Source organism: Notolepis coatsorum (assembly GCF_963971535.1).
Source record: "Notolepis coatsorum genome assembly, chromosome: 2".
In the NCBI taxonomy this organism is placed as follows: Eukaryota; Metazoa; Chordata; class Actinopteri; order Aulopiformes; family Paralepididae; genus Notolepis; species Notolepis coatsorum.
This window is the reverse complement of record NC_140166.1, coordinates 181,440,441-181,455,548: the sequence shown is the minus strand read 5'-3', so window position 1 is coordinate 181,455,548 and position 15,108 is coordinate 181,440,441. Positions and strand designations below refer to the sequence as shown.

Below are 15,108 nucleotides of genomic sequence, written 5' to 3'. Positions count from 1 at the left end.
AAATAATCGTAATTACAATCGAGCAGCCCTAGTGCATGTGTGGTGAGAGGTGAGAATGTATGTGAATACAAGGCACTAGCACAGTGACACAGTAAAAGGTGGCCTATGTACAGTGTGGCAATGGTTTGTTAATTGCCCTATCCGCAAAACCCTTGAGCAGAGCATAGCAGGTACAACAGCACCCACCTCCCATCTGTGACACGACTGCTGCTCTTTTCCTCAGGGGAGGGCTATGTACGCACCGTCACCGTGGACGACGAGGAGAGCACTATCATTATCTTTGACAACTGGAGGCAGGTAAGCAAAAAAAAGAGAAAGAAACACCTCAGAGTTCCTCCCATAACCCCCTGTGGTATTAAGTGCCTCAGTCTAGCTCCCTCTACAGCAGTGCTTCTCAAACTTTTTCTGTCAGGCCCCCCTTTGGCGGACCAAAATATTTTGGGCCCCCCCCCCTCGCCCCAACAAAATAGTCATGAAATGGGCCATGTTTAAATTTATTGAAATAACACCAATATCGTGACCTTTCAAATTGGCCCTATATTTTGTTTTCAGAGCTGTCATGGATGAAAAGCCAGCTTCACACAGATACTGTATGTGGTGCTGAATGGTATCAACACCTTAACTGCTGCATCATGAGATACTTGGTGGGCCATGAGATGAGATACTTGGTACTCAGCACCACACTCTGAAACTAGCTCTCTAGGTGGTATCAGATGAGATTTCAAAGAGTTCTTCCAAGAGTTTGGATGGAGATGTGTCAGGAAGCTTTGTCTCAATGTTGTCTGTAAAGTTTTTTTTTTTTTTTTTTATCCTTTTCTGTGTTTTATTAAATAATGATTTTCAGATTTTGAGAAATGGTATTTTCATGGAGAACAGTGCAGCTGCAACAGATAGCACTTTAGTGATAATTTTCTGTAATAATTTTATTTTTATTTTTATTTTTTTTATAAATCTCAAGGCCCCGCCTGTCATGTCTCTGCGCCCCCCACTTTGAGAAACACTGCTCTACAGGGACCAATGCACCTATTGCCAAGCTATATATTTATTTTGGATAAAACATTGTGTGATTTGATTTCTGTTTTGTTTTCATCTTTTTGTTTTTATTTGCTTGTTTATTTGGTTCTTTCTTTCTTTCTTTTTTTACTTTCTTTTGATTGTTTTTCACAATAAGCAAACAATCACAAACACAAAGACATAACAAAAACACAATCCAGGGCTGCATTATTAGTGTCACTTTACAAAAATATACTTTTCACATGAGTACTCAATTCTCTTACTTCTCCCAATAGGTGAATATTCTTTATCCGCTGGCTGTCGTGATTAACATATTGTCCCAGTAATTCAAAAATGTATCTTCCTATAGAGTCTGAGAATAAACGTAAGTCTTTCCATTGTGTATATTTCATCTATAATGTCCATCCAATTTTCCTTTGTTGGAGGTTCTTGTTGATACCAGTGACGCGTGATCGCTTTCTTACTTGCTACTTACTTTCTCCTCCTACTAATTCCTCAGGTAAATTACCCAGGTAAAAATAGGAGAAGGTCTCCGGTATTTTAAAACTCAATATATCTTGCATGGTGGAGTGAACATCTTGCCAATAACGTTGAATACCTGGACAATTCCAAAATATATGAGAGTGGTTTGCCTCCCTCTGGCCGCACTGTCTCCAACATGGTTGCTCTATGCCTAATTGTCGGAATTTGATTTTGGGGGTTATGAAGAATCTAGTAAAGTTTTTCCAGCAGAATTCTCTCCATGTTTTTGAGTGGTTCTTTCTTTTTTCATTGCCTTTGTTTCATGTTTTGACTATATTTGTCTAGTTTTTCTTTTATTATTCTTGTTTGTGATGTGAGGGGAACTCTGTACAAGCCCCTTGGGCTTCCTTTCCCCACCTAGTTATTTTATGTGCTGAATAAAACAAAACTAAAAAACTAAACAAAAAATAGCCATATAAATAGATGTTATATCATCAAATCTAGTCCCACAATAAACATAAAATAGATTAAAGAGGGAAAATAAAGCCTTGATAAATGTTTGTGTTTGTGTGTGTGTGTGTGTGTGTGTGTGTGTGTGTGTGTGTGTGTGTGTGTGTGTGTGTGTGTGTGTGTGTGTGTACAGTATTAAGAATATTATACCTATATATATAAATGCATATGCTCAGTCATATGAAAACAGAAGCACATTTTAGCTTTGGACCAGAAGCACAAACTGTATGACAATGACACTATGTAACAACCCATCATCTACACTCACTGCACGCACATCCACATGTACACTACACACTCACTTTAAACAAACACTCACCTTACCACTCACTTTACTCACTTTAGACACTTTAACACACTTTATATTGATCTATTATTAAAGAGATTTGCTGTGAGGAATCCTGCTCACAGCCCAACGAGGGGGCGTGCCGTTTTTCTCGTTCACGCACCTGATGGGAGTTTGCGATCAGCTCGGGAGAGTACTTGTATTGCAGACTCCCCTCCACTCCTTGTCGGGTCGTTCTTGTTGCTACCATCAACTGCCACGTCTCCGGCGTGAGACGTCGTGCCAGCCATCACCACCTGTCGCCGTTTCCTGGAGTGGGACACCGCCTTCGCTCTCTACTACTCCACGGGAGGATTCCAGTGTTCCCACTCCAGACGTCGAGCCGGCTTTTTCCCAGCTCCCTCTTCATGATCCCCGTTCCTGGGGTGAGGCTCGCCATCGCTCCCTATTACTCCACGGGAGGATGGCCGTGTTCTCACCCCGTTCCCCTTGGAACCCCTGTGTTCTACTGCCGCGTCTCCGGCGTGAGACGACGTGCCACCCGTCACCACCTGTCGCCGTTTTCCTGGAGTGGGACACCGCCTTCGCTCTCTACTACTCCACGGGAGGATTCCAGTGTTCCCACTCCAGACGTCAAGCCGGCAACTTCCCAACTCCCTCTTCGTGGTCCTGGTTCCTGGGGTGAGGCTCGCCATCGCTCCCTATTACTCCACGGGAGGATGGCCGTGTTCTCACCCCGTTTCCCATCGGACCCCCTGTGTGCTGCATTGCCCGTGGGCAGCGGCTGGTCGGGAGGAAGAGGATTCCTTGGCAGAGCTGAGCCGCAGAGCCCTACTCGGTTGTAGGGACGAAGAGGATCCCGTTTCTTTTTTCCCAGCCTGTTCGCCCGTTAAAGGCACAGTGCCGCCTTTTTGTGTTCTTGGACGTTTGATGTTTTTACCCCCTTAAAGGCTGAGTGCCGCTTTTTTGTATTAAATAAATAATGCCCTTGCTTTGGCTAACTCTGATTACCTGTCTGTGTCGTGCTATTGGGGTCGCTATACAAACCATAACAGGATGACCCGACCAGTCGACGACCCCAGCCGACACAGACAGTGTATGTGAGACAGCCCCTGCAGGCTAACCCCATGTGTAGCCTCCCCACAGCTAGGACTGTCTTTCAGCTAGCAGGGTCAGTTCCCTGGTGCCTTTCTGAGATTTTTTTTCCTGCATTCCCGCCCCTGCTGGCCTGGCTGGTCGCCGGGTGGCTCCCGTGGGGGGAGGGGTACTGTGAGGAATCCTGCTCGCAGCCCAACGAGGGGGCGTGCCGTTTTTCTCCTTCACGCACCTGATGGGAGTTTGCGATCAGCTCGGGAGAGTACTTGTATTGCAGACTCCCCTCCACTCCTAGTCGGGTCGTTCTTGTTGCTACCATCAACTGCCGCGTCTCCGGCGTGAGACGTCATGCCAGCCATCACCACCTGTCGCCGTTTCCTGGAGTGGGACACCGCCTTCGCTCTCTACTACTCCACGGGAGGATTCCAGTGTTCCCACTCCAGACGTCGAGCCGGCTTTTTCCCAGCTCCCTCTTCATGATCCCCATTCCTGGGGTGAGGCTCGCCATCGCTCCCTATTACTCCACGGGAGGATGGCCGTGTTCTCACCCCGTTCCCCTTGGAACCCCTGTGTTCTACTGCCGCGTCTCCGGCGTGAGACGACGTGCCACCCGTCACCACCTGTTGCCGTTTTCCTGGAGTGGGACACCGCCTTCGCTCTCTACTACTCCACGGGAGGATTCCAGTGTTCCCACTCCAGACGTCAAGCCGGCAACTTCCCAACTCCCTCTTCGTGGTCCTGGTTCCTGGGGTGAGGCTCGCCATCGCTCCCTATTACTCCACGGGAGGATGGCCATGTTCTCACCCCGTTTCCCCTCGGACCCCCTGTGTGCTGCATTGCCCGTGGGCAGCGGCTGGTCGGGAGGAAGAGGATTCCTTGGCAGAGCTGAGCCGCAGAGCCCTACTCGGTTGTAGGGACGAAGAGGATCCCCGTTTCTTTTTTCCCAGCCTGTTCGCCCGTTAAAGGCACAGTGCCGCCTTTTTGTGTTCTTGGACGTTTGATGTTTTTACCCCCTTAAAGGCTGAGTGCCGCTTTTTTGTATTAAATAAATAATGCCCTTGCTTTGGCTAACCCTGATTACCTGTCTGTGTCGTGCTATTGGGGTCGCTATACAAACCATAACATTTGCACTACATCCATACCTCATTTGCACCATACCCTAAGTTTTGTACCTCATCTCATTTCTGCATTGTACCTCACTGTTGCTCATTTTACTCTGTATTGTATATTGTATATTGTATATATGTATATTGACTTTACTTACTTTTACTTACTTCTTAATTACATTATTTTTCTTTACTTACTTTTTACTGTGTGTAGCACACTCTCAGGGGCTCATACAGAAATAAGCATTTCATCATAAAGTATTCTGTATCTTGTGACATATAATAAACAGACTAAACTAAAACTAAACTAAACTATACATGTACTGTACATGTGTGCACATATTCATATTATATTGTTGAATAAAAACATGAATTCGACAGAAGCTCTCTGAAATAGAAGGCATCAAAAAACAGAAACAAGCACTCAATTCATGATAAGCTGCAACCAGTTTGGTTGCAGGAAACTCCCCTGTCTACTGCTTCTTGCTGCCTGGATATGTGCTTTAACCTGAGCACTGTATCCATTATCTGTATGCTATTATCTAGTGGCAATGACCAGTGTTGTAAACTATGGATAGCTGGATATATTATCAATCTCATAGATTGATGAGATGGGGGGGAGTGGGGTCTTGGTGATGCGTTGGGCTATTTTCACTACCCGGATTTCCGGTCCTTAACGGTGCAGTTGCCGTACCAGACTGAGATGCAGGTGGTGAGGATGCTCTCAATCGCACAGCGATAAAAGTTTGCTAGCACGGGAGGGGGTAGGTGGAGTTTGGCCAACTTCCTCAGGAAAAAGAGGCGCTTGTGGGCCTTCTTGACCAGGGTCGAGGTGTTGGTGGTCCAGGACAGGTCCTCAGAGATGTGGACTCCCAGGAATTTGAAACTACAGACCTGCTCAACCTCCTCTCCATTGATGTGGATGGGGCTGTGCGTGCCTGTTTTATTTTTCCTGAAGTCCACCACTATCTCCTTAGTTTTTTTGGTGTTGAGGGCAAGGTTGTTATTAGCACACCACAGAGCTAGGTACTGGACCTCCTCTCTGTACGCCGACTCGTCATTGTTGCTGACTAGTCCCACCACGGTGGTGTCGTCTGCAAACTTGACAATGGTGTTTGAGCCATGCACCGGTTTGCAGTCGTGGGTGAAGAGGGAGTAGAGAAGAGGGCTCAGCACGCAGCCCTGCAGTACACCAGTGTTCTGGATGAGAGTGGAGGACTTGAGGCTGTCCAGTCTGACATGCTGTTGGTCAGGAAGTCCAGTATCCAGTTGTAGAGGGAGGGGTCGATGCCAAGGTCGTGGAGCTTGGTGATCAGCTTGGAGGGGATGATGGTGTTAAACACCAAGCTGAAATCAATGAACAGAAGTTGCACGTATGTGTCCTTCTGGTCCAGATGGAGGAGGGCAGGGTGTAGTGCTGCGGAGATGGCGTCATCCGTACTCCTGTTCTGGCGGTGGCAAACTGGTAGGGGTCAAGTGAGGGTGGTAGACAGGATTTAAGGTGAGCCAGGACTAGCCTCTCGAAGCACTTCATGATGGTGGAGGTGAGTGCTACGGGTCAGTAGTCATTGAGGCTCTCTGGGGAGGCGTGTTTAGGGACAGGAATGATGGAGGTGACTTTGAAGCATGTGGGAACTTTTGCCTGGGCCAGGGACAGATTGAAAATCTCAGTCAGGACCCCCGTCAGCTGCCCAGCACAGACACTGAGTACCCGCCCGGGGATCCCATCGGGTCTGGCAGCTTTTCGTGCGTTGGTTTTGCACAGTTCCACAAACACGTCAGTGGGGGAAAGTGTGAGGGTCAGGTGGTTGGCAGGGGTGGGGGTCTTCATGGCCCTCTCATGGTTGTCCCTGTCAAAACGGGCATAAAAGTAGTTTAGGTCGTCTGGGAGGGAGGGGTCAGTGGTCGGGGGGGTGGCGTGTTTGGGTTTATAGTCTGTAATGGCCTGCAAGCCCTGCCACATGCGCCAGGGGTCAGAGCGATTTAGATGCTCCTCGACCTTGAGCTTGTGGTCATGCTTGGCCCGTTTGATGCCCCTCTTCAGACGGGCTAGACTGTAGGCTTGTGGGTCACCTGATCTGAAGGCGATGTCACGTGCCTTCAGCAGCTGGCAGACCTGCCCGTCCATCCATGGCTTCTGGTTAGGGAAGATTGTGATCAGCTTGGTGGTGGTGACCTCGTTGATGTTGGTGCTGATGCAGTCCAGGGTGGAGGAGGTGAAGGTATCAATGTTTGTGTGAAAGTCCACTGTGGCCTCCACAGCAAAGTTACTCCAGTTGGTGTTTTGAAGCCGATGCTGAAGTGCCAGGTCTGCCCCCTCGGGCCAGATTTTCACAGATTTAACTATGGGCTTGATTCGCTTGATGAGTGGTTGGTATTTGGGTAGGAGGAACAGTGAGATGTGGTCCGACTGGCCCAGGTGGGCGAGAGGGAGGGCCTTGTAAGCGTCTTTGGTGTTATGTGTATTATGTACATATAGTGTACAAGTAATGGCTTTTCAAAGATGTACATTTTGACGTGCCACGATTTTACCAATTTGTGTGAAGTCTGGTGAGGCATCGGCACACCAATATCTGTCATTGTACAAAATGTCATGTCTCCATCACAGGATTTCTGTAAATAGCGCCACCATGTGGGAGAATGACGCAAAACTTTGCACACCTCACCCATATCATGGTGGAAACACATGTATGACGTTTGGTGCAAAAAGTGTTCACGATTAATCCGATATTCAGCTGGATGTGGTCTCATGGTTTAGCCTGGCAACGTTCAGAATTACACAATGAAAGATGTTTGTCCCTGGATGCCACACAGCAGGCTTTGTGAGAATCGGACAACCCAGGAGTACTAGTCATGAAGTTATACACTATATTTTACATTTACATTCAGTCATTTATCTGACGCTTTTATCCAAACCGACTTACAAGTTCTATACAACAAGTCAGCAGGAAGGGTACAACTCTGGCAGCCAAGGGTAAGTAACATTGTTTGTCAGTGTCGAACTTGAGTGCTACAGACTTGAGTGCATAGTAGTAGACAGTATAGACAGTAGTATAGACATATAAGCATTAGCATATTAGGTAGCAATATAGGCTGTTAAAGTTAGAGGTTCTATGTAGGATTGTAAGTAACTGTCTAACTGTACACAACTGTTTCCACTGACTGTACATAACTGTTTCCACTAGAGGGCGCTATAGGCGGAGCCGCTAATGCTACCACCAGGTGGAGAGTATTTAAGGAGATGTCTCCTCCCCCTCTATCTCTTTTCCACCTGCCTCTCACGGAGAGGAGAACTCATGTACTGCTGCCTTGCCATGCAAATAATAAACCACGCCGATTAAAGGCTGAAGGTAGAAACCATGCCTCTTGACCACATTATTGTCGCCCCATAGCCAGACTCTGTCAACAGGTTATGGGCCCAGATCACGCAGGGGCGAAATAATAAAGGGTAGCAAGTTTAGCTGAAGTATAGGCTAGGTTAGCACCGGGAGCACCACGTGGCTAGACGCTAGGCCAACAAGAGCTAAAGCTACGCCTACCATCAAACAAGAGGATGGCGACCAAGGGAAGGAGCAAATGGCCCTCATTCAATGGAAAGGCAGAGGACTACGAGCTCTGGGAAGAGCGCATGTTATGCTGCATGCACGACAAGCATAATGCAGATGCATACTGTGAGTTAGCACCACTGCTCGACGACACAAGCTTGGGGCTGATATTCCGCGACACTAAAGACAAAGGCCGAGAAAGCCTGGGGGTGTTGAGAGAACATTATATCGGGCAAGGAAGACCCAGAGTCATGGCCCTCTACATAACACTAACAGCACTGAAGAAGGGGCACACCGAGACTGTGACCGAATACGTCATCAGAGCTGAGCAGATCATGACGGCATTGAAGAGTGCAGGAGAAGCACCAAGCGATGGGCTAATGATGGCGATGGTGATGAGGGGACTACCGGAGCTGTACAAACCGTTCACACTCCTGGTAACACATGGTTCAGCGGACATGACGCTGGGAAAGTTCAAGGCCAAGTTACGAAAATTCGAGGCCTCAGAAGATATCCACCCAGCGGGAGAGAGGGTGCTGAAGGCCCGAGCGACGCCGAGGGAGAAGACCAGGCCCACGACGGAGCTGGCGTGTTGGCGATGCGGAGAAAAAGGCCATCGGAAAGGCGACTGCACAAAGACTGTCTGGTGTAGCTTCTGCGAATCCAAGGGGCACACAGACAGAGCGTGCATGAAGAAACGCGACCAGAGCGCGCGATACGCGCATGGACAAGATGACGGCCATGGACGAGACGGCGGCTATGGACAAGATGGCGGCTGTGGACAAGATGGCGGCAGCGGACAAGATGGCGGCGACGGTCGACATGAGACGAATCGAGACGACGCCCGGAGAGTAGCGGGACAAGAAGACTTCATCTTCGGGGCGCAGACAGCGTACGTCACCAGGCCAACGCAGCTGCAGCAGGCCCAAAGGAAGGGACTGATCGTGGACACAGGTGCGTCGTCCCACGTCATCAACGACAGGAGTCGGTTCAAGAACTTTGACAACACTTTCCACCCGGAGAGACACAGCATGGAGCTGGCAGACGGGAAGCGCACCTACGGGTTGGCGCAAGAGAGAGGAGACAGGTATGCCTCACAGACAGTGAGGGGCGCCGGTGTACAGTGACGTTAAAGAACGCTCTCTACGTACCATCGTTCCCACAAAGACTATTCTCTGTAATAGCTGCTACTGCGAACGGTGCCAAAGTATTCTTCGATAAAGGTAAACATTTTCTTGTAGAGCCTGACGGTACACGATTTAACATAAAGGTGTACCAGAAAATGTATTATCTGCAAACAGAGTGTAATGACAACGACAGGTGTAATGATAATAATGATATGTGTAACGTGACTGTCAGTCACGATATTCAGACATGGCATGAGATTATGGGTCATTGTAATTACGAGGATTTACTGAAACTGCAAGCAGTGACAGAAGGCATGCACATTGAAGGTGAAAAGCGTCGACCTGACAAAGAATGTGTAGTGTGCAAAAAGGCGAAGTTTACTCAATCGAGAAACAGAAATCCCACAGAAAAAGTAAAGGTACCACTTGCGCTAGTTAACACGGATCTAGCCGGTCCAGTAAGCAACGAGTCCATAGGAGGCTTTAGATATGTACAGTCTTTTACAGATGTGTGCACAGGGGCAGTGTTTGTTTACTTTCTCAAAGCAAAGAGTGACACACTCCAGGCCACGGAGAAATTCCTGGCAGACATAGCCCCTTATGGTAACATAAGATGCTTGAGGTCCGACAACGGAACCGAGTTCACAAACAGAGAGTTCCAATCACTGTTGAGAAGGAACAAGATAAGACACGAGACGTCATGTCCATATTCCCCACACCAGAACGGAGTGGCATAGAGGGAATGGCGCACTCTTTTCGAAATGGCTAGGTGTAAGCTAGTAGACAGTAACTTACCTAAGAGTCTATGGCATTATGCGGTGCAAGAAGCCGCTTACACCAGAAACAGGTGCTTTAATAAGCACACGGGCACCACCCCGTATAGAGCACTGACAGGAAAGAAGTGTAATCTAGCTAGAATGCACCAATTTGGATCCGTGTGTTATGCGTACCTGAGGGACAGAGAGAAGCTCGAGTCCAGATGTGAAAAAGGACTCTTTGTAGGGCACGACAAAGGAAGCCCCGCTTTCCTAGTTTATCATCCCGGTAAAGGGAGAGTACAGAAACACAGGCTAGTCAAGTTTGTCACAAAGACAACATGTGAGAGTGAGACACAGACAGAGGAGCCAGAGCTGGACTCCAGAGTAAGGTGTGAAGAAACAGAGACACCTCAGCCAAGTGTACTTAGCACGGTCGTGCAGACAGACAGTCAGCAACCCCCAGAGGGCGATGACGAGGAGCACCCGAGGGTGATGTCACGTGCCCCAAGCAGTGGGAGGTATCCCTCAAGGGAACACAAACCCCCAAAGTATCTGACAGACTATGCCCGGAGAGAAAGTGACGAGGATGACAGTACACTTACCACCATTGATTACAGCTACAGAGTAGTCAGTGGGGTACCTCAGACCTTTAAAGAGGCCATAGTGTCCCCTGAATCAAGTAAATGGGAGAAAGCAATGGATGAGGAGATGAGGTCCCTAGAGGACAACCACACATTTACTCTAACAGGAGGGAAATGGGTGTATTCAATCAAGGAGGGTATTGAAGGCCACGACAAGTACAAAGCGAGGTTTGTAGCTAAATGTTTAAATACTGAAGGAGGGTACTCCATGTTTAAATACAGAAGGAGGGTGGCTACATGCTTAAATGCAGAAGGAGGATACTCCAGGTTTAAATACAGAAGGAGTAGATTCCAGGTTTAAATACCGGAGTGGATTCCATGTTTAAATACAGAAATGGATTCTATGTTTAAATACAGAAGTGGATGATTTACCATATTCAAAATGATTTAATTATGTGGAAAAGATCCTGAAACGTTTTGACATGCAAGAATGTAGATCAAGGGAAACACCATGTGATCAAAAACTAGACTACCAAGAGGATGCTCAGAGATTGACTGATGTAAAAATGTACAGAGAAGCTGTGGGTAGCCTCATTTATTTGACAACATGTACTCGCCCCGACCTATGTTTTGTAGTGAGCAAATTGTCACAGCATTTTGCTGACCCCACAGAGGAGCACTGGATTACAGCAAAAACATGTTTTTCGTTATCTCAAAGGTACAGCAGATAAACAGCTGTGTTTCAGAAAAAGCAGCCCACAGTGGCACTATCAACTTGTGAAGCCGAATATATGGCTCAAGCTATGACAATACAGGAATGTATTTATCTAGAACACCTGCTCGAAGGGATGGATACCTATGTATATAAGAAGACTGTTGTTTACGAGGACAACCAGGGAACCATTGCGATTGCTAGAAACCCTGTGTGTCGGCATAGATGTAAACATGTCGATATAAAATATCATTTAATCAGATCTGTCATCAGAGAAGAAAGAATGACACTGATTTATTGTCCAACAGACAACATGGTAGCAGACGCTGTGACGAAACCTGCTTCCAAACTGAAAATGAAAAGATTTGCAGAGGTCATGTTTGGTGTGTAAATATTGACTGCCATATTCTTTTTGATGTTCTGAACTGTATTATTTTCTTTGTAAATTGTTTTTGAAGAAGTTATACAGTGTGCTATACAACCCTAAGTGGGAGTGTTAAAGTTAGAGGTTCTATGTAGGATTGTAAGTAACTGTCTAACTGTACACAACTGTTTCCACTAGAGGGCGCTATAGGCGGAGCCGCTAATGCTATAGCACCACCATCAGGCCGATTGGTGTTATATAGACCACCGCAACACTTCTGGTATTCTGAAATCATGGGAGAGAGAGTTGGGGGAGAAAATGAATGAATGTGGATGAGAGCCTTCAGCCTTGACATTAAGTGGTTGTAGCTACGCACCTACTCCCGAACTCCACATGCGCAGATTGCCCACAGAGTCTAGGTTAATCAATCTGTGCACGCGTAGTTCGGGAGTAGGTGCAAAAAAGTGACTATAGCTCGGACGAGAAAGTGCAGATCGACTTGGGATTGGTCTCTCCATGTTCAGGAGACTCATGCATATAAAAGTATATTGGATCATGTCTCCAGCACCCCCACAGCCATAGCTACAACCACTTAATGTCAAGGCTCTCATCCACATTCATTCATTTTCTCCCCCCGCTCTCTCTCCCATGATTTCAGAAACAGAAGACACAATCCGTCATTGACATGCATGTCAGCAGTAGGATGCAAGTTTAACTTTTTGCCACATCCACATCCGGCAGAGTGTAGAGAGCTCATTATCATGTTGTTTTCTACAGTTTTCCCTCTTTTCCCTTGGGCTCTGTTCAGAAGCATCTGTGTGGGGATGTGAGAGAGAGCTGCCGCCCATGGAGCAGATGTGCCAATAATGGCTACATGTAACTCCTGATTAATGTTTAAGATGTGGAAGGATGATATTTGGAAACACAAAACACACAACACGTTTTCTTTCTCCTCACAGCTTGTCTTCTTGATGTTGAAAGTTTTGCGCGTTCCTTTCTCTGTAATTAGTTCACCCTTGTTTGTTGTGAGAGACGATGAAATTAGTGGTTGTATATGCCCTTTTAATATGGCGCTCCATCTCTGTTTACTGTTGCCTTTAGACTCTTGCTTGTTCGGTTTTCCATCTGGGTTGAATTGGTTCAATTTAAATGAAAATAAGCCCTGCAGCACTCCCCAGATATTGGCTTAGGTGTTCTGTGTGTGTGTGTGTGTGTGTGTGTGTGTGTGTGTGTGTGTGTGTGTGTGTGTGTGTGTGTGTGTGTGTGTGTGTGTGTGTGTGTGTGTGTGTGTGTGTGTGTGTGTGTGTGTGTGTGTGTGTGTGTGTGTGTGTGTGTGTGTGTGTGTGTGTGTGTGTGTGTGTGTGTGTGTGTGTGTGTGTGTGTGTGTGTGTGTGTGTGTGTGTGTGTGTGTGTGTGTGTGTGTGTACTGTTCACTCTCTGCATGTGTCAGCAGTAATTGAGGTGAATCCTAGTTGGTGCTGTGTGGTCATTTGAGAGCACTTAATAGTCCACTCCTACTCAGGACTGCTGTTTCACATTCACACTGCATATAAGTCTTGTAGGAACAGCTGAAAGGAAAGTGCACCTGCTCTATATCTGTCCTCAACTGTCCTCTCTGTGCTAGTGCAGCTGTCCTCTCTGTGCTAGTGCAGCTGTCCTCTCTGCACTAGGCTGGTTGACCTATCTGCACTAGGGTGGTTGACCTCTGTGCACTAGGGTGGTTGACCTCTCTGCATTAGGGTGGTTGACCTCTGCACTAGGCTGGTTGACCTCTCTGCACTAGGCTGGTTGACCTCTCTGCATTAGGGTGGTTGACCTCTGTGCACTAGGGTGGTTGACCTCTCTGTGCTAGGGCGGCTGTTCTCCGCCAGTCAATGGCAGCCATTGAGCCTGCATAGCTCAAGGTTGGGTGCTACACAGTGGTGGTGAAAGAGGCAATTTCCACCCTACATAGTAAAGCGCTTTGAGTGAATAGAAAAGCGCTATATAAATGCAATGATCATTCATTCATTCATTAACTGGATGAAAACCGGTTAGCCGTGTTCTTATTTTAAATGTTGAAATGTTTTTACTTGAGTGGTCTGCCGTGCGCTCAATCTGCCCATTTCACATTATAATTCTCTCTCTCACTCTCTCAACACAACAATACAAAAATCTATCTTAATACATTGAGTGCCGACCATGAGATTAGTCGGGTTAACTCGCCATGTGTTGAGTGCCAAGGCCCGAGAAAACCAGAGAAAACTCAATAACCATACATTTTTCATCCATCCAGCCTGACGTTATCATTGGGAATGGGTCTGAGCTCGAAAAGGGCAAATACCGCCGCCTATCGTCTCCCGGATGGTATTGCACATCATTGGATTGGATTGGGTGGGGCTGTGCATCAGAAAAAAAGTCCGGTCCGGGGTTTTCCCTTCTCTGGCAAGCAGTATCTGTTACCACATTCACTGGGGAGGCTCGGAGCAGCTTTCGATTATGTGTTTTGGACTATAACGTTGGATCAATAAACGCGATCAATATTTGGAATGGCGATCAGGAATTGGATTAATCTTTTTGCAGAACATCTGATGTGAGGTAAGGACTCTATGTTACCAGTTTTGGGTTAATCAGATGTTTTTTTCACAGCGATCACAACGTGTGTGTGTGTGTGTGTGTGTGTGTGTGTGTGTGTGTGTGTGCATGCGTGCGTAACGTTAGCGCTAAGCACGGCATGGATAATCGATTTTTCAGCCCGCTTCTCTAGCGTGCATAAGTACACATATACTATCGATAATCTAGCGTTTATTTGAGAAACGATTAATAAATCAGCCGAAAAATTACAACGTGTTTTGTGTATTCCACTAAAGAGCTATTATCGCGGAATTTCTCTGGAATGACTAGAAATGTCCAGGGCAGCTAAGTGCCGCAGTGGGCAAGGCGCTCGCCACTAACGCAGGAGATGCTGGGTTCGAGCCCAGCTCTCGCCGTTGCTTCCGGCTTGGCTGGTCGTTCATACTAATACAATTGGCAGTATTAGGGGGTGGGAAAGCCGGTGGGTGGGGATCGGATGTTGTGGACAGCGACTCCTACAGGTCGGTTGGTGCGCCTGTACAGCAGAATCAGGAAGCAACGGGGGCAGCGTGAGCCTCCCATGCATTACTCCTCGCCGCTGAGAGAGCGCGCTGTACAGGTGAAAAGATGCGACAGCTGCCTTCTCGTGTACCGGAGGGGACACGTGATGCAAGACTTGGTCCACATTGCAGCCGACCAGTGGGAGGCATGGTCTAACAACATTCGAGACAGGAGAGGGTAGAATTGGATAATACGAAATTGGGATGGGAGAAAAATAGAAAATGGGGAGAAAAAGTAGATAAAAAAAAGAATTACTAGAAATCTCCAAAACTATACTCGTATTCAAAACGGTATAAAACGGAAATGTACCAATGAAAAAACAATCCGTTTTGTACATGTTGACTGCAAGCAAGTCATTGATAAGCGAGGGGTGTTTTAGACCCATAGCCATAAGTTAAGATATAGTTTAAGCCTTCTCAAATTTCCCCGACCTC

At 47.1% G+C, this 15,108-nt stretch overlaps 1 protein-coding gene across 1 annotated transcript in view; it reads left to right on the top strand.

The window, feature by feature from the left end:
* The window catches only part of LOC311222669 (GTP-binding protein REM 2-like), a 42,517-nt gene that overhangs the window by 2,517 nt on the left and 24,892 nt on the right, over window positions 1-15,108 (top strand). The window contains exon 4 of the mRNA XM_084307265.1: window positions 224-297. Within this exon, the coding sequence (XP_084163391.1) occupies window positions 224-297 (74 nt within the window). The remainder of the gene's footprint in view (window positions 1-223; window positions 298-15,108) is intronic.